The sequence below is a fragment of the Prionailurus bengalensis genome, chromosome C2 (assembly GCF_016509475.1).
Source record: "Prionailurus bengalensis isolate Pbe53 chromosome C2, Fcat_Pben_1.1_paternal_pri, whole genome shotgun sequence".
NCBI classification, from domain to species: Eukaryota; Metazoa; Chordata; class Mammalia; order Carnivora; family Felidae; genus Prionailurus; species Prionailurus bengalensis.
This window is the reverse complement of record NC_057350.1, coordinates 125,524,327-125,547,232: the sequence shown is the minus strand read 5'-3', so window position 1 is coordinate 125,547,232 and position 22,906 is coordinate 125,524,327. Positions and strand designations below refer to the sequence as shown.

General features: G+C 38.2%; 1 protein-coding gene across 1 annotated transcript in view; it reads right to left on the bottom strand.

Annotated features, from left to right (window-relative positions):
• The window catches only part of PIK3CB (phosphatidylinositol-4,5-bisphosphate 3-kinase catalytic subunit beta), a 189,748-nt gene that overhangs the window by 4,419 nt on the left and 162,423 nt on the right, over nt 1-22,906 (bottom strand). The window contains 7 exon segments of the mRNA XM_043595281.1: nt 244-376; nt 1,623-1,768; nt 2,873-2,996; nt 4,028-4,195; nt 17,944-18,022; nt 19,490-19,599; nt 20,489-20,667. Of these exon segments, the coding sequence (XP_043451216.1) occupies nt 244-376; nt 1,623-1,768; nt 2,873-2,996; nt 4,028-4,195; nt 17,944-18,022; nt 19,490-19,599; nt 20,489-20,667 (939 nt within the window).

The window sequence follows — 22,906 nt, the reverse complement described above, 5'->3', positions numbered from 1 at the left end:
CATCCTCCATAGTGACATGCAAATGTTGAAATCTCGGCCATGCCTCCCCAGCCATCACGAAGCTGTGTGCTTCACGTTCTCACAAGAGAATTACTCAGCTTCTTGTCACTACCACTCCTGGGCAGGAACAGTTTCACAGGAAATGGCTCTGTTCCATTCCCTTTGAACATGTGAATGAAATAGGCAGGTACAGCTGAGCTTCATGCCTACAAACTCCAATATACAAAGAAAAGGGTTTTGTACCTTAAGATACTGTATATCCTTGACTGATGTGAGCTCAGGAAGCCCTGCAGTCAACATCAGTGCAAAAAGAGTGATGAAGAGATTCCCGTGACGTCGTAAAATCAGATATGCATCCTCACAACACTGGCGGAAACTTGAGTTGATACAACAAATCACAAGAACATGATGTTAGAGGAGAGAGAGCAAATTTCACAAAGGAAAACAAGACAGACATATCTAGACTTTCCATAACAGCTAGAAGTTTTCTACTGAACTAAAGGTTCATTTCTGATTTTTAAAACTCTTTGAAAATTGGCCCAAGAATAAAATTTACATAGAATGTCTAAAATCACACATATCTTTTCAAAAACCCAACTAAATTGAAATTCTAATAAAAGGCTATATAACATTTACTCTGTGCTTTTTAATTCTGAGACCTAAAAGCTGTTACAAAACAAATGGTAATTATAACCTGTGAGGATTTCTGAACATATTTCTAGACTCCAGATTTATAGTCTAACTCCAGAGACTAGTTTGATTTTCCCCAAGTCAGTATCAATGCTTTTGCACTACACCTCCCTATCATCTTGCCTTTCCCCCCTCTCCTTTTAAAGACAATTATTCAAGAGAATCATCCGATGCTATCTCCCTAATTTTGCCAAAAAGAAAAATGAACCCAGATATATATTCTGCAGAAACTCAGGCAGAAATAGAAATAATAGCAATCATTTGGCAAGCATATAGTATGAGTTGGTCATATCATATAACTTTATCATAATAGCCCTAAAATTTATTTTTGTCTCTATTTTATTTATTTACATTTTTGTGAGTGAGAGACAGAGAGAGAGAGAGAGAGAGAGGTGCAGAGCGGGAGAGAGAATCCGCTGACAGCATGGAGCCCAACGTGGGGCTCAATCTCATGACTGTGAGATCATGACCTGAGCCAAAATCAAGAGTTGGACACTTAACTGACTAAGCCACCCAGGCGCCCTATGTCCCTATTTTAAGGTGAAGAAACGAAGACATGAAGAAACATACAAGTAGTGAGGACTAGACCAGAGATTACAAAGTCCTGAGCCCTGGCTCCCTTAGAATGAGAGCAAAATGGCTGCCTCTCTCAGCATCTTATTATGAAATGTCTTAACAGTTTCAGAAAATTCTCTAAGACAGGTAAAAAGTGGTATACTCTTAGAATAAAACATAGTAGCTTATTTCAAATTTCTAGATTCTATTTCCCCTCTCTACACCAGAACATGGATCTGACAGGCAAATTCCCCCAAAGCCTCCCAGGTAGCAGTCTGTTTCCCTGAACTAAATATATCTCAGCTAAGAAATGCTAGTCTAGCTAGTCAGATGAGAAAATGTCAGATGTTTATCCATGACATGAGGGCAATACTCACCGGCCAAATTTTTCTGTGTTTCCTGTTTTTCCTTGTTGAATCACATGAATGAAATCATAGGTAAGAATAAAAGGCACTCGTTCCCTTTTAATGCCAAATTTAGACTTGAAATTTCCAAGAATATGTCCAAAGTCAATGTGGAAGAGCTGGGAAACAAATGGGATTTAATTTCTCTGGTTCCAAATAGAAAGGCAAGATCTCAGCAGTCCTAGACCCCCAATACTACACTGATCCTCAACTTTTCTTGATGTACAGTTTCCCTCTCTTTTCTCTCTCTTTTCATTGACATATAGTTGATAAATAGTACTGTATTAGTTTCAGGTATACAACAGTGATTTAACAATTATTATAAAATGTTCACGAGCCCTTCTCTCTTTTCAAAAGCAAGAGGTCACATGGGAAGAGTGTTTCTAACATGCATAGATCTTTTATTCTTAATAACAACCTGGACCTAATATTAAACTACATTTACTCAGTGGGAAACACAAATCTTTAAAAAGGAAAATACACCCAAATAATAAACATGTCTGATTTTAAAAAGTCAAATAGTTCCACACATTAAACTATTTCAGTCAATATTTTTACATACAAAAACAAAAAAGAGAGTACATTCTTGCCCCACCAACTCCTCAACACCTTGAGTGCTACCACTTGGAGGTAACTTCTCTCCAATCTTTCATGTGATTTTCTTCCATTTTCAAAAATGGTATGTTTGTTTACTCTTATTTTTTACTTCCTAATTTTGAATTACTATTTTTATGATGGAAGGTAAAGATTCAGTACTCTGTGCTGATGCAATGCTATACAATGAGGCATATTATATCACAGTTTCAGGCTATATAAATACATTTCGAAGCTAAGGCATGTGGCAATGGTATATACTATGACTACATTTTCTTTTTTGCCCATATTTTTCCTTGGCAAAGTTTTTTTTTGGGGGGGGGGGAGGGGCTTAGTGTTCTATGTCCTTATCACTAATTCTTCCCCAGATCTTATATTGAAAGAATAGGGTCATTCTGAATAACTGCAATTGACTTTTCAAACATTAAAGGCTTATCACCTAACTTTGAGCAAATACACCAATGAATATATGAAGCAGATGGTATGTGAAATAAAGGATGGAGAAATAAAGGAAAGCACAAAGACATGACTCCCAGAATCACTAAAGAACCTGCCTGAATTTCACAAGAGACTGTGCTGTATGTAACAGCATCACCAAGGCCCCTGGCAGACTCTGGGGAGCAGCTCACCTGGCCGGTTTTCTTGACCATGATGTTGTCACTATGTCTATCACCAATCCCAAGGACATAAGAAGCTACACAGTAGCCGGCACAGGACAAGGTAAACTCTTCAATGGCTCGGTCTAGGTCATCCCTGAATACAAGAGAGAGAGAGAGAAAAAAAAAGAAGCAAAGAAGGTTTTCAGTCTCTAAAAGTGTGAGATGAGACCCAATTCACACTTCTGTTTCCTTTTTAATTGTGAATAGAAAGGGAACACAGAGCTGCCAAAACCCTATGAGCCAAACATGCTGGATCAGCCGAGAGAGGGAGGGTGATCACTGCAGGAGCAGGGCAGAGAAGAATCAGCAGGAACCAGATAATGGACCTAAGCCATTCAAACTACTGTGTTTCTCTGGGCTTGGGAGTAGCTTCATATCTGTAATTATACAAGGTCACCATCAGCTTTGCTCAATGATGCTGGGCATTTGAACCTTTTTTGGTCAGTTTGACCTAACACTAGAATTCCATATTGAAAAGTTAACTATTAAATTTTCAACAGTTCAAGTCACTGACTCAAATTAGAAGTCAGTAATACAGATCCTTTAGAGACAAGGTTTTAAGATCAAAATCTGAAAACTAATTCTCACATACCAGTCCTTGGATTTTGCCAATGATGAAATGTAAGTCCACCTTTGAAGTCTTTAGCCAAAAATATTTATAGTGTTTTCCCTCACTGTGAAATTCCTTAATTGCCTATGATCAGGACTTTTCCAACACAGTAACCATTAATAACACAATTCCTAGCATTGTATTTTTTAATTTGGAGAGATCACAGTCTACAAACTCATTTACTTCTATTGTAAAAATCCTCTGAAAACTTACCTAAGTTCATACATACATTCACGTAATTACAGAAGTTGACACATTTAAAAAAATTATTTTTAAAAATGGTAAATTCTTAGATTGTAACTACTACAAGGCTTTGAAATGTGATCTAGATAAAGTAGAATTTAATGCTAACCATCTTTAGGAAGACTTTAGGAAGGCCTATTTGTCACTGATCTAACCTGAAATAAAGCAATAAATAACACTACCATTTCCTCTAGGACACTGCTGATTCTACTTGGAAGAATAGTGATTTGTTTGGCTGTTTGTTTGTTCAGAAGAATGATAAACAAACTGACCCAGAGTTGTATTCTTTAAGCCAGTTCAGAAGGGCATCTTTGTTGAAGGCCGCTGCTGCAGCCACATTGCTACTGTTCAGCTGAATGTCAGCAATTGTTTCAGAGGTGCTCACAACTTCGATGAGGCCAGAGCGGTCTCCTGTTGCTAAACAGCCATAAGGCAGCATCCTGAAAGGGAAAAAAATGGGCATAGTCACATGTGTATGTTATCCATAAAATGAAACATTAATAGAGGAAGTTTCTTCTTTGATGTTTTTAAAAGTTTTATTACTATTGATACCTTTGCCATTTTTCTATTATTGTCATATGGAAAAATACAAGTTCTATTTTCTGTTAGGGAGTAAATCTCTTGGCCAACAAATGGAGTAATTTACTAGAACGCCAATGTACTAGCTACATGTATAATTTGTTATCTAGTTATTCTGGTGAAATATTCTACTTTTTTATGTAGATGGACAGAAGCATATCAGAAAAAGGTTTTTGGGGCACCTGGCTGACTCAGTCCTAAGAGTGCAACTCTTGATCTCAGGGTCATGAGTTCTAGTTCCATGTGGGGTGTAGAGATTACTTACATAAATTTTTTAAACCTTAAAAAAAAAGTCTTTCGTTTTTACTCTAAATTTTGGTGAAAGGAATCACCCTTTATGGAGCACATAACAAACAGGGGCCACGCAGTGGGCTAGGCACTTTACACATTACCTTGCTTAATGAATGGCAACTCCATCCTTCTAGTTGTTCAAACCCACAACCTTAAGGTCAACTTTGACTCTTCATCTCATGCCCAGCATTTACCTGTCTTGAAAATGTGTAAAGTACTTCTCTGCCTCCACTCTTCCTTCTGCTTCTACCATAGACCAAGCCACTATCAACCCTTACTCAATTATTCAAGTTTCCTTATTAGTCTGCTTCCACATCATAGTCTGTTTTAAATGCAACAGCAATACAGGGGTGCCTGGGTGGCTCAGTCGGTTAAGTCTGAATCAGTCTGACATCAGCTCAGGTCATGATCTCGTGGTTTATGAGTTCCAGCCCTGCATCAGGCTCTATGCTGACAGCTCAGAGCATGGAGCCTGCTTCAAATTCTGCATCTCCCTCTCTCTCAGGCACTCCCCAACTCGTGCACTCTCTCACTTTCTGTCTCTCAAAAATGAATAAACATTAAAAAAAAAATGCAACAGCAATATAATCCATTTTATTTTACCTATTTTTCAATATATGAAATTTATTGTCAAATTGGTTTCCATACAACACCCAGTGCTCATCCCAAAAGATGCCCTCTTCAATACCCATCACTAATCCATTTTAAAAGTATGCATATTATGTCACTCCATGTTAATTTCTGCAAAGGCTTCCCACCTTAGGGTGAAAGCCGACATGTTTGCCTAGTTCACAAAGCCAGCCTTCAATCTGGTCCCACTTCACCTCTCCTAGTATCCTCCCTCTTGCTCACTTTATCCCTACTACACCAGCTTCCTTGCTATTCCTCAAGCAGATCAGGCATAATATTCCCTCATTCCTTTACATGTGTTATTTTCTCTGCCTAGCACATCTTTCCCTAAGACTTCTACATGATTTACTTCTTTACCCAAGACATCTACATGACCCTCTTTGACACCTTTGCTGAAATGTTACTGTCTCAGTGAGAAATTCCTGATCATCCTATCTGAAATTGTGACACTGTCTGTGACATAATACTTACTATCTCTTCCCCACTTTATTTCCTCTTTAGCCTTCAACACAATCCAAACATCTTGCACATTTTATTTATGTGTTTGCTTACAGTCTCTCTCTCTACCACTAGGATGAAAGTTCTACCAGGCAGGGATGTTTTGTTCCCTGCTATATCCCCAGTGCCTGAGAATGTGCCTAGCACAAAGTAGACACTCAATAAATTAAAAAAAAATTTTTTTTAATGTTTATTTTTGAGAGAGAGAAGCAGGGGAGGGGCAGAGAGAGAGAGAGAGGGAGACACAGAACCTGAAGCAGGCTCCAGGCCCTGAGCTGTCAGCACAAGGCCCATTGTGGGCCTTGAACTCACAAGCTGTGAGATCATGACCTGAGCCAAAATCAGACGCTCAACAGAATGAGTCACCCAGGCGCCCTTAAATATTTTTGAATGAATAGACAAATTTAATAATAAAAATCCTTGTAAGGTAAGATCTCAATTTTACAAATGAGAAACAAAAGTAACTTGGAAAAGGTCACATATTTAACTAAGTCTAAGATCTAAAACAAGTCTGTGTGGCTCTAAAACTCTCTTTATAACTTAACACAGTCTCTAGAATCACTGACCGTGTAACAGCCCTCTTGAGCTGTTCTTGTTAAGATAATTTTTGCTAAATCGATAGGTAGCACTTTGCTTTGAATTTCATTTATATGATCCCTAATGAAAATAAACATTTTCTCAGGTCTCTTTTAGCCATTGTTTAAAAAATGTTTGTTTATTTAAGAGAGTGAGCACGTGCATGAGTGGGGGAGAGACAGAGAGAGGGAGAGAGAGAATCTCAAGCAGGCTCTGCATTGTCAGCACAGAGCCCTATGCAGGGCTCAATCTCGTGAACTGTGAGATCATGACCTGAGCAGAAATCAAGAGTCAGACACTTAACCAACGGAACCACCCAGGTGCACCTCTTTTAGTCATTTAAAAATAATTTCTTTTGTGAACTGAGTATTTACATTCTTTCCCTATTTATTAGGGTTTTAAATATTTTCATTAGTGATACATAGGACATCTTTACATATTAACATTATCCTTTTCTTCTTTTGGCTGTAAACATCTTCTCCAGTTTTGTAAAAACTGTATTACCATTACAACGACTCCAAAATGGAATGTGATACCTTGGGAAGTTCAAATAAAAGGTGACTAGAGAAAATGCAATGGATGAAATTCATGGACTCAATTAATATATGGGTACAGCTAAGTGCCAAGCATTGTTTGCTGCTGGTGACACAAAAAGGAGCAAAAAAAAAAAAAAAAAAAAAAAAAGCAGTCCTTGCTCTCACTGAGCAGACAAGGCACAAATGCACAATGTGCATGTGATCTCTGAATGAGAATTGCTATGAGAACATGTCGAGAGTTAAGCAGCATCTTGATGAGTAGGAAGGACAGCACAGCTAGAGGAAAATACAAGGAGGAGTGCAAAGGCAAGGTGAGAACCAGAAACCATCAGTGTTGGAAAGACTATGCAGGGCCCTATAGGCCATGTAAGAACTTCTGTCATTCTGCTAAAGACACTCAGAAAGCTTTGAAGGACTTTATGAAAGAGGGGTGTGTGTGTGTGTGTGTGTGTGTGTGTGTGTGTGTGTGTGTGTGTGTGTGTGTCAGAGAATGTATGAATGTGTTACTGTGTCTAATAATCAGATAAAAGAGCCGATTTTAATAAACAGTCCCCTAAATTTTGATACAACCAAGAATTCAATTATTTTATGCCTCTTCTAAGCACTTTCTTAGTTCTAACAAAGTAAGGTCGGGAACAGAATCACGAAACTACATGCTGGCAGTGTGATATACCAACAGACTGCTTTTCATCTGTTTTTGCTTTGTTTTGTTTTTGTTTTTATTTTTGTTTCCTTTTAAAAAGTTACCTTTCAATAAGCAAAGTAGCTTGGAGCATGGAAGCTTTCCCAACACCCCTATTCTTATCATGACACAACACATGTGAGGCAAACACTGTTGGTTTAACTGCACTTTGGCTCACTTTCCTGCTTCTCCTCCCACCTCACTTGAAGCCAAACTGGGCAAAAATCCAACAACTTCCTCTTCAAAAGCGTGCAATGATAAAAGCATTCAGTGTCTTGAGGATGAAACTCTCACAATGGGAAGGAAAAAACATCCTTGTCAGACAGACAGTTTGACAGAAGTCAGGCTGGGGACAAACTCTTAGAGCCCTGATCATCTTACATAGGCCTGTTTTGCACTCAACTTTATAAAGGCCATAAGAACAACTGGTAATGTTTCCCTTCCTTTCTCAGACTCTCTGATCCAAGGAGCACTTTGTTATCTTTCCACTAATCAATAATTAAAATATAAATTCTACAGCTGAGGGGATGGCAGCCCCATAACCCTACTCTTAATGAGTATGTAGAAAGTTTTCTTGGGCCTTGACTCTGACATATTGACCCAATTTGAGTGGTGACTTAGCCCCTTGCCTCCAAAAGAGGAAAGTGTAATTCCTTTACCTAATGTTTGCATCGTTTCCATATTCTTCCCTAATCCTTCCAAGCCTGCTATTACCAGTGTCATTACAGAAGTGTTGATTAGCACTCTTAAAAGGGAAGTAAATCCCATTAATGTAACTCAGATGTAAAGTCACAATGAAGACAACTGTCCAAAATTCAGGGGGTGGTAGAAGACTATGAAATCTACCGAAGGCCAAACAGATTTACATACAGACAACCTAGGAGACTTGACAGAAGAGGCTGAATACCTATTATTTGGTGACTGAGGAGGTCAGAGTGTTCTAACATACTGATAGGTTTACAGATGTTCTAATTTAGTATGAAAAATATCAAGAGTATCTTTGGGACATCAGAGAAAAATGAAAATGAGAAATAGGCACTTTCATTCATGCTAACATGGCACTGTTACAAATACTAAACTATTCTGGTCAAAGTAATACAGCATAGAAGGTACCTGAAGATTTGAGATTGAATTTACAAGAGTGTGTGCTATGTGACCCAGCTTAACCTGAACAGCTGGCCAAAAGAAAACAAACAATAGGAACAGTGAAGCACGCATATTTATAGAAAGAGTAAAAAAAGTTTGGTGAGAAAATGGTATTCATTTGGAAATGAACCCTAAAGAATTAAAGTTCCACATATTTTAAAAACATGGGGTCAGAGTACAAAAAGTCAGCAGAGATCTCCCTGGACAGACAAGTTCCTTTTTCTTGTTAGATACTTGTTGCTTCCCATAAGAGAGACACTAGGTTTATTTCTAGCACTCCCACATGTGGTTTCCTCCCTTGGCCTGAGGTCACACAATGAATTTCATTTGATGCTATATGTATTTTACAGTTGAATAGAATGGGTAAAATAAAACAGCAAAGAGAAAAGAACTTGGTTGGGAATTTTTAATTAAGGCAATGGGAGACAGGGAAACCAAAGGGACTCACGAAAGAAAAAGCTCTTTTGTTCCCTTTGCTTTTTTTCCTGCTTCTCTTCTTACTAGGACCTGCACCCCGGCCCTACATATGCCTTAATGCGTGTCCTCCTCGTAAGGGACAAAGAATGGTATCTTTGGAGTCTTCCAGCAAAATTAGTAATATCGAAACCACTGGCGCTAGGCATCTCAATGCCAAGACCACTGGTTTCAAGAAACAAGTGACTCTGATAGATACCTGGCCTCTGCCCTTGTTCTACCTGGTTCCTGGACGCCTGAGAGGACATGTACACCACACGACTGTCCCCAACAAAAACTCCCACACCTCAGATAAAACCATACTCATGCTCCTTTCCTTTCCCAGTGTTCCAGACGGTTCATCTGTATCTGCTCTCCCTTTATCTTCAAAAAATTCTTCCACCTCCTGCTGGCTCCCAAATAATTTCTATCCTGTGTGAAACCAGGGACCCTCTTGGCTGTTCCTGCAGGACCTTCTCTGAGTCCTTGGATCTGGCCTGGCATCAAATCATTTGATAAAATGATAAAATCATTTTTGCGGCAGTTTATTTATTTTTTTTATTTAAAAAAAAAAATTTTTTTTTTTACGTTTATTTATTTTTGAGACAGAGAGAGACAGAGCATGAACGGGGGAGGGTCAGAGAGAGGGAGACACAGAATCTGAAACAGGCTCCAGGCTCTGAGCTGTCAGCACAGAACCCGACGCAGGGCTCGAACTCACGGACCGCGAGATCATGACCTGAGCCGAAGTCGGCCGCTTAACTGACTGAGCCACCCAGGCACCCCTGCGGCAGTTTACTTTATAGGAAGGGTCAGCAAACTTTTGGAGATTAAGCCGGAGAGTAAATATTACAGACTATCAGGTCACTACTCAATTCTGCAGTTACAGTATAAAAGCAGCCACAAGACGGTATGTAAACAAATGGGCTGTGGCTGTGCCAATACAACTTTATATACAAAAAGTAGGGGGTGGGCTGGGGGACAGTGTAGACCAGACCCTCTGGGTTTATGTTCCTCAGGCAGAATTCACAACCACCCATTCCTCTTATCCATCCAGTATTTCTTACATGTATGTGGTTGACTAAAAAACTTGATACTTATGCAAAACTAATTCTATTTTTTTACACCATTATATTATAAATTCCTCCTAATTTAAAAGCAAAAGTCTGGGGCGCCTGGGTGGCTCAGTCGGTTGAGCATCCGACTTCAGCTCAGGTCACGATCTTGCGGTCCGTGAGTTCGAGCCCCACGTCAGGCTCTGGGCTGACGGCTCAGAGCCTAGAGCCTGCTTCCGATTCTGTGTCTCCCTCTCTCTCTGCCCCTCCCCCGTTCATGCTCTGTCTCTCTGACTCAAAAATAAATAAATGTTAAAAAAAATTAAAAAAAATTAAAAAAAATAAAAGCAAAAGTCTGTCACTTATAGTGCTCAAATGGTCCTTTTTAGATACATTATAATCTCACTCCCTTATTCCAATCATATCTGTAAGTCCCATAAAAGGAAAAACACCAACAGCAAATTGCTCTTTCTACTTCAACAGCACTAAAAAGTTTATCCTGCAAGGATCCAAGACTAGAAAACTCTTGCTTTCTTTAAAGAAATAAAACCTCAAATCAATGGAAAATTACTATTTGGGGCACCACAACACTGTGATAAACAAAGGGTTACTACTAAACATGTCTTCCCATGACTGTTTTCTTGCTTAGACTGGTAAAATGAAGAAATAACATCAAGTGTACAGTCTGATAGACCTGGATATGAACTTGGCTCCTTCAATTAATATTTTTGTAACATTTGACAAATTGTTTAAAATCCCTTGAGCCTTGGGGCACCTGGTGGCTCAAGTGACTTGACTCAAGGGACTGACTCTTGATTTCCGCTCAGGTCATGATCCCACAGTTGTGGGATAGAGACCTAAGGGTGGAGCCTGCTTAAGATTCTCTCTCTCCCTCTGCCCCTCTCCCCCACTTGTGCCCTCTCTTAAAAAAATTAAAAAATTAAATTAAATTAAATTAAAAAAATCCCTTTAGTCTTAATTTTCCTCATCTGCTAAAAAAGAATAATACCACCTCATAGAGTATTTTTAACTTACATGACATTACATAGGTGAAGAACCTAATACTATGCCTGGTTTAGCAAGGATTTTTTTTTTTTTTAATTTTTAAAATGTATTTATTTATTTGGAGAGAGACAGAGACAGCATGAGTGGGGGAGGGTAGAGAGAAGAGAGGAGGGAGGGAGGGAGGAAGGGAGGGGGAGAGAGAGAGAGAGAGAGAGAGAGAGAGAGAGAGAGAGAGAGAGAATCCCAAGCAGGCTCCACGCTGTCAGCACAGAGCCTGATGTGGGACTCGAACCCAGGAACTGTGAGATCCTGATCTGAGCCAAAACCAAGAGTCAGATGCCTAACCAACTGAGCCATGCAGGCGCCCCACAAGTGTCTTAAGTTTAAAAACCCTAAAATATATTTAGTTATGAAGAAAACAATTCAAATTTCAAAACTTAATCAGGAAACACTTATAAGAATAAAGTCAATGTCAAGTATAACTATTTCCAACAAACTTGTAGACTAAGTTGCTGTAGATTCTAAAACACATAAAAATTATAGATAAAGTCAAAAGGTTTTATAAATAGTTATGGTAAATAAAGAAAGAAAAGGAGAACTCTGGGTCCCAGAAACTATTCAAACTAGTTTGGCTGAGCAAACTACTAACTTGGTTGACAATTTAATGTCCATGAGAAGACAGCTATGGCCTTGGGCCCATAAGAGACAGGATCTAGACCTGCGGTCCTAAACAAAGCTGGGGATCTGAAAGCGCTAGCGCTGTCAAGTATATGAAAAGGGAACTAGAAAATGTCTGCTCACTGACCAGAAGATGTGGCATGAAAGTCTGCCATCTACCTTGCGCACTAGATGGGGGGAGGAGGGGAACTTTCATGAAAATGCACAAACTCAAGCTTTCCTACATTCTCAGAGATCCAAGTATAAACTATCTATGAAATATGAGAGCATGAAGGCTAAGAGTTAAAATAAAAACCGACTGATTGTGTGTAAAGACCTTGGGGAACAGTAGAAATTAAGCACAAACTCATTTTGGGAGGGTACTTTCATACCCTAGGGAGCAAAGGACCCCTCAGAGAAAACACAGTCGACACTAACAATGAATTCAAAACCAAACATTATTAACTACACAAGGAAATGAAACTGGACAATGCAGAAGAGAAATTTAGTGAACTGGAAAGACAGTAAACAAGAAACTACAAAGAATGGCACATAAAAGTGGGAAATAGGTAAGACAGGTCAAGAGACATGCAGGACAAAACAGGAAAATCCAACACACCTCTATTAAAGCTGCAGAAGACTGTGAGAGTTTTATAGGAACTAAAACAAGCTGTATTTTCGCTAATTGTAGAGATACACTGAGAATAGGGGAGAAAAGATAAAAAGAAATCCATACACTAACAAACTATAGTAAAACTGCAGAAACCAAAGGCTAAGAGAAATTTGTTTTCTGCATTGGGGTAAAAAAATACCATTCAGACTGACAGCAGATTTGTAAAAAGTAACAGGTCAGAATACCAGGTGCCCCTAGACAAAAATGTAAAAACACTTATTTTAAGTATATTCAAAGAACTAAAAGAAATCATGTCTAAAGAACTAAAGGAAACGAAAGCCTGAGAATGATGAATTATGATCATATAGTCTCTATTATTAAGAAACAAATTATTTAGGGGTGCTTGGGTGGCTTAGTCAGTTAAGCATCCAACTTCAGCTCAGGTCATGATCTCATGGTTCCTCAGTTCCAGCCCTGCGTCGGGCTCTGTGCCGACAGCTCAGAGCCTGGAGCCTGCTTCAGAATCTCTGTCTCCTTGCTCTCTGCCCCTCCCCCGCTCTGCCTCTCAAAAATAAATAAATATTTTTTTAAGTTTTTTAAAAAAGAAACAAATTTAAATTACCCAAATAAAAATTCTGGAGTTGAAAAGGAGAACTGAAATATAAAATTCACTGACAGACGCAATAGCAGATTTGAGCAGCAGTGAGAAAAAATCCGCAAACTTTAAGATAGATCAAGTATCCAATCAGAGGAACAAAAGGAAAATAATGAAAAATTAACACAACCAGCAAGTACATAATGGTTGTACAGAGAGAAAAAAGGCAAAAAGGTATATGAAAAAAGCTAAAAACTTCTGAAATTTAATGAAAAACAATAATCTACATATCCAAGAGGCTCAATGAATTCAAAGTCAAATAAACTCAAAGAAGGACTAAATATATTATAACCAAACTGTCAAGATTCAAATAACAGAATCTTGAGGGGTACTTGAGTGGCTCATTCGCTTAAGCGTCCGACTCGTGATTTCGGCTCAGGTCATGATCTCATGGTTTGTGAGATTAAGCCCCACATCGGGCTCTGTGCTGACAGCACGGAGCCTGCTTAGGATTTTCTCTCTCCTTCTCCCTCTCTCTGCCCTCCCACAGTTCACATGTGTGTGTTCTCTCTCTGTCAAAATAAAATAAATAAACATTAAAACAAAACCCAAAAACACTGGGGCACCTTGGTGGCTCAGTCGGTTAAGTGTCCAACTTCGGCTCAGGGTCATGATTTCACAGTTTGTGAGTTCAAGCCCCATGTCGGGCTCTGTGCTGACAGCTCAGAACCTGGAGCCTGCTTCAGATTCTGTGTCTCCTTCTCTCTCTGCCCCTCCCCTGTTCATGCTCTCTCTCTCTCTCTCAAAAATAAACATTAAGGAAAAAATAAAAAGCCAGTATCTTGAAAATAATAAGAGAGATGTGACCAATCCCTTACAGGGATTCCCCTCACCCCCTGCCAAATTAAATAATTTCTCATCAGAAATCTTGGAGGCATGAAAGCAGTGGGAGGACATGTTAAAATGTGGTGAAAGACTGAAAACAGAGAATTCAAATTCCAGTGAAAGTATTCTTCAAAAACAAAGGAGAAATTAAGATTTCCCAGATAAATAAAGAGAATGAACAGAAGTTGGAGGACTCACTTCTGAATTTCAAAACTTAATACAAAGCACAGGAATCAAGAATGTGCATAAAAACAAACATGTAAACCAATGAAAAAGAATTTAGAGTTTAGGTAAAAACCCTCACATTTATAGTCAGTTGATGCATGACAAGAGTGCCAAGACAACTTACTGAAGAAAGAACAGTCTTGGGGTACCTTGGTGGCTCAGTCAGTTAAACGTCTGACTCTTGATTTCGGCTCAGGTCATGATTGCACAGTTCATAGGATAAAGCTCCCCATCAGGCTCTGCACTGACAGCACAGAGCTTGCTGGAGATTCTCTCTCTGTCTCCCCACTACTCCCATGCTTGTGTGTATACTCTCTCTCTCTCTCTCTCAAAATAAATGTTAAATAAATAAATAAATAAATAAATAAATAATAAAAGGCTATTCTAAAAAATGTATGACAGTAAATGGAAAATACTGATCAACTAGACAATTCTTAACCTCTAGACTGACTCAAGAGGGGAAAAAAATCTGGTAAGTCCAATAATCAATAAGAAAAATCAGTAATCAAAAAGACCTAGACTCCAAAATCAACACCAGAACCAAATCTTTGCAGAGAGGGAAGAGGGGAAAGCACACTAACTTTGCAAATAAAATTTGCAAAATAAACTATAGAAGAATATCCTTGTAAATAATTGCACAGAGAAAAATATTTTTTTTTAATAATGTACTAAAAAGTATAAACCCCTAAGGAACCTAGGTAATTTATAGCAACGGAAAACACAGTACTTTTCAACAATGAAAACAATACTGAACCAAAATATTAATAAAAGAAATGCAAATTAAAGTTCTATGGAGACACCATGTTATATCCATTAGATTTGCAAAAAAATCAACAAGTTAACTGGCAAGGAGATACTTCTGGGTGGAAACAACACTGGTACAACCATTTGGACAATGGTGGTAAAGTTGAAAATACATATGTCTCGGGGCACCTGGGTGGCTCAGTCAGTTAAGCATCTGACTTCGGCTCAGGTCATGATCTCACAAACTCCAATGATCTCACTCCATGATCTCACAAACTCCACACCCGAAAAACAAATAACCCAGTGATGAAATGGGCAGAAAACATGAATAGACACTTCTCTAAAGAAGACATCCTGATGGCCAACAGGCACATGAAAAGATGCTCAACGTCGCTCCTTATCAGGGAAATACAAATCAAAACCACATTCAGATATCACCTCACGCCAGTCAGAGTGACCAAAATGAACAAATCAGGAGACTATAGATGCTGGCGAGGATGTGGAGAAACGGGAATCCTCTTGCACTGTTGGTGGGAATGCAAACTGGTACAGCCACTCTGGAAAACAGTGTGGAGGTTCCACAAAAAATTAAAAATAGACCTACCTTATGACCCAGCAGTAGCACTGCTAGGAATTTACCCAAGGGATTCAGGAGTACTGATGCATAGGGGCACTTGTACCCCAATGTTTATAGCAGCGCTCTCAACAATAGCCAAATTATGGAAACAGCCTAAATGTCCATCAACTGATGAATGGATAAAGAAATTGTGGTTTATATACACAATGGAGTACTACGTGGCAATGAGAAAGAATGAAAAATGGCCCTTTGTAGCAACGTGGATGGAACTGGAGAGTGTGATGCTAAGTGAAACAAGCCAACAGAGAAAGACAAATACCATATGTTTTCACTGTTATGTGGATCCTGAGAAACTTAACAGAAACCCATGGGGGAGGGGAAGAAAAAAAAAAAAAAAAGAGGTTAGAGTGGGAGAGAGCCAAAGCACAAGAGACTCTTAAAAACTGAGAACAGGGGCGCCTGGATGGCTCAGTCGGTTAAGTGGCCGACTTCGGCTCAGGTCATGATCTCGCGGTCCGTGAGTTCGAGCCCCACGTCGGGCTCTGTGCTGACAGCTCAGAGCCTGGAGCCTGTTTCAGATTCTGTGTCTCCCTCTCTCTGACCCTCCCCCGTTCATGCTCTGTCTCTCTCTGTCTCAAAAAATAAATAAATGTTTTAAAAAAAAAAAAGAAAAAGAAAAAGAAAAAAAACTGAGAACTGAGGGTTGATGGGGGGTGGGAGGGAGGGGAGGGTGGGTGATGGGTATTGAGGAGGGCACCTTTTGGGATGAGCACTGGGTGTTGTATGGAAACCAATTTAACAATAAATTTCATATATTGAAAAAAAAAAGTCAGTTGGAGACATACTAACATCTGTCATTTAATTGCTAAATATGTACATGTATTAAATCCCAAAGTAAAACACATAAAAATTTTAAATTATTTTCTATACTTTCATGTATGAAAGAGTGCACAATTTAGAAAAATAAAATATAAAGAATTAGGTAAAAGAGGAAAAGGTAAATTCTGAGATGTGGGAAGGCAGGACAGGAAATCAAGAGTCAGATGCTTAACCAACTGAGCCACACATGTGCCCCTCTTTCCAATTTCTAATTTTAAAGTAAATTCTGGGAATACTAGAGGTATAAATAAACTTGATACAGAGAGGTTAGTATTAATTTACAAAGACATGTGAATACTCGTGTTTTTGTTGCTTCAATCGTATCTTAAGCTATTTTATCGTTTAACAAAATCTTGGCTAGGAAATCAGTGGTATCCAACTGTTCTTGTATGTTGGAATTGTATGTTGTATTTGTACCTATATGTTGGAATTGATGTGTTCACATAATTATGACTAATATTTATTTTATATCTTGTATGAATAGCCTTTTCACATTTTTTCTCCATATTTCTTTTTTTTTTTTAAGTTTTATTTATTTACGTAATCTCTACACCCAACATTGGGCTCAAACTCAAGATCCCAAGATCAAAAGTCACACTCTCTTCTGAGCCAGACAGGTGCCCCTCTCCATATTTATTTCTATGAGCTCTTTAAATCTTTAGGATCATTATCCCTCTGTTCTATTCACTATGAATATTAGGCCCAATGTGAGGCTTGACTTTTAATTTTGTAGGTTTGCAAGATTCAAATCTTATACTGTTAGGTAAATGATCAACATTTTGTTTGTGATTCTCTTCATTTGCTCCTGACCTAAGAAGATCTGACATTGATTAAACTTAAAAAAATTTTTTTCAACGTTTATTTATTTTTGAGAGACAGAGAGAGACAAAGCATGAGGAGGGCAGGGGCACAGAGAGAGGGAGACACAGAATCCGAAGCAGGCTCCAGGCTCTGAGTTGTCAGCACAGAGCCCAACGTGGGGCTTGAACCCACAAACCATGAGATCATGACCCAGGCCGAAGTCAGACACTTAACTGAGCCACCCAGGCTCCCGATTAAACTTTTAAAATCCATTATGTTTTCTTTTTTCTGTTGCCATAAACCTGTTCTACTGTCTACCTCTAATAATGGTGACAAGCTAAAAACCCTGGAGCACCCTTGAACACTTCCCTTTAGGGAAGGTAGAGGAATCAGTGTTACCAGGCTAAGAAGAGGGGCAGGCCATTCTCTGGCCTTGTCATTCTCATGACCACCAGTGCATCCTCCCTGAGAGTACCCTCAGAACCATAGGTTAGAGTGTGACTTTTGCTGCCTGTCTAGGCTTTACTGAAAGTGCAAACCTTTCTTTCTGGAGTCTCTGTAACATACACAGTTTTATATCTGATGAGGTTTCAGTAAGACAATGCATTTGACAGTATACCATAGAACTATAAAATGTTCTATAAATATTACCATGAACACCAGTTAATAATAATAGCAGGAGGGAAGGAATAAAAATTTTTACAATTTTACTATGGAAGGAATACAACATGAGACAAAAATAAATTCACTAGAAATCTCACCGAAGATCCAGACCAGCTTCTTTCCAAAGTAAATCCATCAAGCGCAACATCTGGAGTGTCAACATATCTTGTCGTAAATCTAAGGGGGGAATACTCTGCTTTATTATAAATGCTTTCCACGTTATGTCTAATAACATTAATTCAAGACTACTAATTCAGACAGAACTAAAATCAATGACCAATAGTGTTAATATTTTCCCAAAACTTTAATGTTGAGTATACTTATTTTGTTAAATATTAGGTTTGCTGGCTAGCATGTGCCTGTAACACTATTTCAGAAATTAAGGTAAATTTTTTTTTTTGAGAGATAGAGAGGGAGAGAGCATGCACGCTCGCACAAACAGGGCAGAGGGAGAGAGAGAATCCCAAGCAGGCTACACCCTCGGTGTGAAGCGTGATGCAGGGCTGGATCCCACAACCCTGGGACCATGACCTGAGCTAAAACCAAGAGTCAGACGTTCAACTTACTAAGCCACCCAGGTGCCCCAAGGTAAGTAATATTTTTAATAGGGGTGTCTGGCTGGCACGGGCAGTTGAACATGTGATTCTGGATCTCAGGGTCATGAGTTTGAGCCCCACAAACTCACATTGAGTGTAGAGATTACTTTAAACAAAATAATTTTCAATTGTTTACCATGTGTAAGCTACAATACTGATTGTATGGATGACATAATACTGTATAACACAGTAATGGCTATCTACAACATCTATACAATTCACACTGCTGATTTTTTTCTTTCCTGGTTGCGTTCAGGGATGCACAGGAAGTTCTTAAAAATCACATAAGGAATTGTATGGTATGATAGATTACAGAATTGTAACAGTTGATTTTATTTGTTATCATATCCAAGGATAATTTTGAGGTAACAGAGGGCTTTGAAAGTATTGCTTTACATAGTAACATTCGTATCATCAAGTGGGATTAGATGTCTAGCAAAACACAAGTTCTTTTTAAAATAGTTGTAAGCACACATATTATGGTAAGCATATTTACTAATGTAACTTTTATTCTTTTTAATAAACCCAACATACAAATACTATAATCCTTATGACCATGAAGAACCTGAAGTGCAATGAATTTTACGTGACTTATCTGTAATCATAACAACTAATGAGTGGTGGCTGTCTGGTTGGTGTAATCACCTCAGAGGCATTTCCTGTCAAAAAATATGAGTCATTAAGACATTTTAATTAAAATATAAAGCTATGGCAGCGATATCAAAATTGCTGTCACTGAAACAGAATGTATGAATATACTACTGAAAATACTGTACTTCACAAGCTTCTTACCAAAGAATTAGACAGACTGTATTTTGTAGGAAAAAAAGATTTATTAGAACAGTGTATGTAAGTAAGCTGTAAAGATATTTTCTAAGAGGAAAAAAAAGGGATTCACAGGACACGCCAAATTCAACCTTATGCCCATTGATAGCTACCTCTGGGCTTGCATCTGTTATATGTTTACACACCATTTTTCAGATAAAGCAAACTGACAACAAATGAAAAATACTAAGGAATTTGGTACTGTAAAAATCTCAGTACATACCATCACCATTTTTAAAAATCACTCCAACTGAATCCTCACCAAAAACTTTGTTGTTGTACACGAGCCACAAAGGCTTCATTTTGGAATCCATGTATTTACATTTTTCAACACTGAAATCAAACAAGGGGGAAATTAGTCCACTTCAATTTAAAGAAATAGCAAGACTGTAAATTTTGCCATGATGTATTAGACTTGGGGAAAACCCTCACCTGTTCCAATCAGGTCTGCAGAAGTCAAAACTAGAACATTTCCTCTTGGTAAAAAAGCAACTGGGGTGACAGCTTTGGTTGGCCTGTAGTGATGCCAGATGGGCTAGACTGAAAACCCAGATTTGCCCTTCTCACTACCTATGTTTAAAATTCTTCCTTTTCTTTCTTCTTTCCTTTCTTTCTTTCTTTAAAATTCTTCCTTTCTTTCTTTACTATTCTTCCTTAACTCTATGTTATTACAAATAGTCAATAACAACCAGATCATAGCATTAGATTAAAATTAGGAATATTATAACTTCATTACTTCTCACAGGGGGATCAACTTTGAATCCTAACACAAGGGGATACACATCATTCCTTTTCTATTATTACTTTTGAAGGGAATGAAAAAGTGAGAAATAATTTTCCAAATCAATTTAAGATCTAATTTTGAAATAGGAAAATAACTTAGTTAATAATCTATGATGGTTGCCAACATTTTGCATACATAGGATGTTCAACCCTTAGAAACCAGTAACATAGAAAACAAATGTAATCACATACAACTGAAAGGAAAATACCTTGTAATAACTTTCATGGATCCCACAGGTAAGTTTAGCTAGTAGGTATATGTCCCAGTACACACAAAAATAACCTCTGAGAAATTTAAGAGTTTCCTTCTTTAAATATACAGTACTTACTGGAGCTAACAGCTAGCCTTATTGCTCCTGCAAGGCAGTCACTCAGAAATTCTTTCTGCATTGCTATTTTTATGGAAAAGTCACTGAGCACAGCAAAGATGGTCACTTACTAGAGTTCTGAGAGGATGACACACGGATTCAGAGGTGACTGCAGGTCAGAGAGGGCTTCCCGGTAAGCATTCTGTTTTAAACAAGTATGCATGGCCTCCTTCCCTTTGGCTCTGTTTAGCTTCATTGCATTCAGTTTGATTAAACTATTTAAAGTTTTTAACTTATTGAGTGCTTCAACCTGAAAAATAAGTTTCCCCACCAACAAAATTTATTTATGGTTAAAAATAATATAAAATATTATAGTATCATGTGATCATATTAATAACTAATCCTTTCCTCTCCCCAACACAAGCCCTCAACAACCAGCCAAAGTAAAATCAGTGCTTAGCTTATGACAAACATATTAATTATAACAAGACTAAAAAACTTATTTTTATCACTTGTGACTTAAAGTACTATTTTTCAAATGTTCTTCAATCCTTTTCTTAAATAAAGTCTTAAAAATCAGAGAAAAGTAAAAGGACATAAATTGTGGGTAAGAAGATGACACTTAAAGTACTCAGAACTCTGCAGCTCACTGAGTAGTAGAATTTGAAACACAATCTGAACCACTCCGTTTGTTCAATGCCATAGTAGAAGAGGAAAATCCTTGTACAAGTAATCCTGGGGATCCCGTCATTCAACCTTAACATCTAGTTTTTGTCATCACTCTTGTGTGATATCTTCTCAATATATTCTCTTGCCACGAATAGTATAGGTAAATGAATTATAGTGTAATAAAATAAATATGAATATAGATAATAGTAGTTGTTGTCTAAGTCTATAGTATTTGTATGAAGTAACTTCGGCTATCAAAACTTATGCAAATAAAAAAACTTTATGCAATTAGTACAAGATCAATCAACAATGCCCAACTGAATCAAAACCATTGTGTTTAAAAGTCAACTTCATTGTTTAATAACTGAGATCTTTCCGTGTCATGTTATGCAAAAATCCACTAGAAACAGCCTTGGCCAACCATAAGTCATAAGAAAGGGTATTTTATTTTGTTATTATGTCATTAAAACTGAAACAGCTTGTTAATATAAACACATTTATATTAACATGTAAATTATATATAACAAGCATATAAAACATCTATACAACAAACATGAACACCTTGGCTTGAACTTCCATGAACAGGAGATTTATTTTACATAATGTTTTCGTTTTTGAACTTTGTTTCTATGAAAAGAAACCACTAAGACTCTGTAGGAATGTGAATTCAGTCATGCAGTTTTTATAGACAGGCTGAGGGCTTGCTCACAGGAAACTGGAAGGTTCTATGTAGCTTGATGAAAATCGAGATGGCTGAAGCTTGCCAAGTTAGCCACAGACACTCCATTTCTCAACAGTTTCAGGAGCTGTACAAACACTGGTGAAAAGGGAACCAGTTGAAAAACAGACTGTGCAAACAGGAACTTTTTGAAGTATTTCAAATTTGAATTTCTTCTATGTTTGTACAGTTGTGAATTTCAGGCCCCATCACTAACTGTATTGATATCCATTTCCTGGAATAGTGTCCTGAATACCCACATGGCCATAAGTCAAAAACTTTAAGTGTTTCAACACCCTATCTTTTCATAGGTTTACAGTAATAACAAGAACTGCTATGTAAAGTGTACCGCCTCCCTCTTGCTACTCATCAGTCAAGAGTAAAAATGTAATCATACATATGTCATATGTACACTGTTATAAAAGTCAAGCTGAGGTTGGGGCACTTGGGTGGCTCAGTCAGTTAAGCATCACACTCTTCATTTTGGTGCAGGTCATGATCTCACAGTTTGTGAGACTGAGCCCTGCACGGGGCTCTTTGCTGATAGCACAGAGTCAGCTTGGGATTCTCCCTCTCCCTCTCCCTCTGTCCTTCCCCTGATCACTCTCTCTCACTCAAAATAAATAAATAAATAAATAAACATTTAAAAAAAAAAAAGTCAAGCTAAGGTTCCCAGAGAACCAAGAAAATGTACAATGCGGTTTGATCATGAGTGAGGTCAATTTATGATGTAGGACCTCATCAAGCAGGGCTTTACAAGCTTTGGTAAAAGTTCAGGGGAGATCCTTTCCACATGCTAGGTGAGATGATGCTGGATTCATTAATCAATCAATGAAGTCAATTAGATCTTAAAATTCACTGCTAAAAATTTTGTGGCAGCTTCAGGATCTGATGCAAACTTCCAGTGGCATTCAGGAATGAGAAACACAGGTGTGGTACCATGAACCCTTTTGAATTTGCGGTCTTTCTCACCATTTCCCTCTCGGTTCTGAGCTCCGCTCTCTTTGCATCAAGCTCCTGATCTAACTGGTTTTCCTTTACAGAGCAGGTCAGATTGAGTTGGCAGATGTATCTGCCCAGAACTAAGCCCCTAGCCTTTCAGAACACAATTTCCCAGGTGGAAAACCCCAAGTCTTAGTTCTGTCCCTGAATTCCACATTGG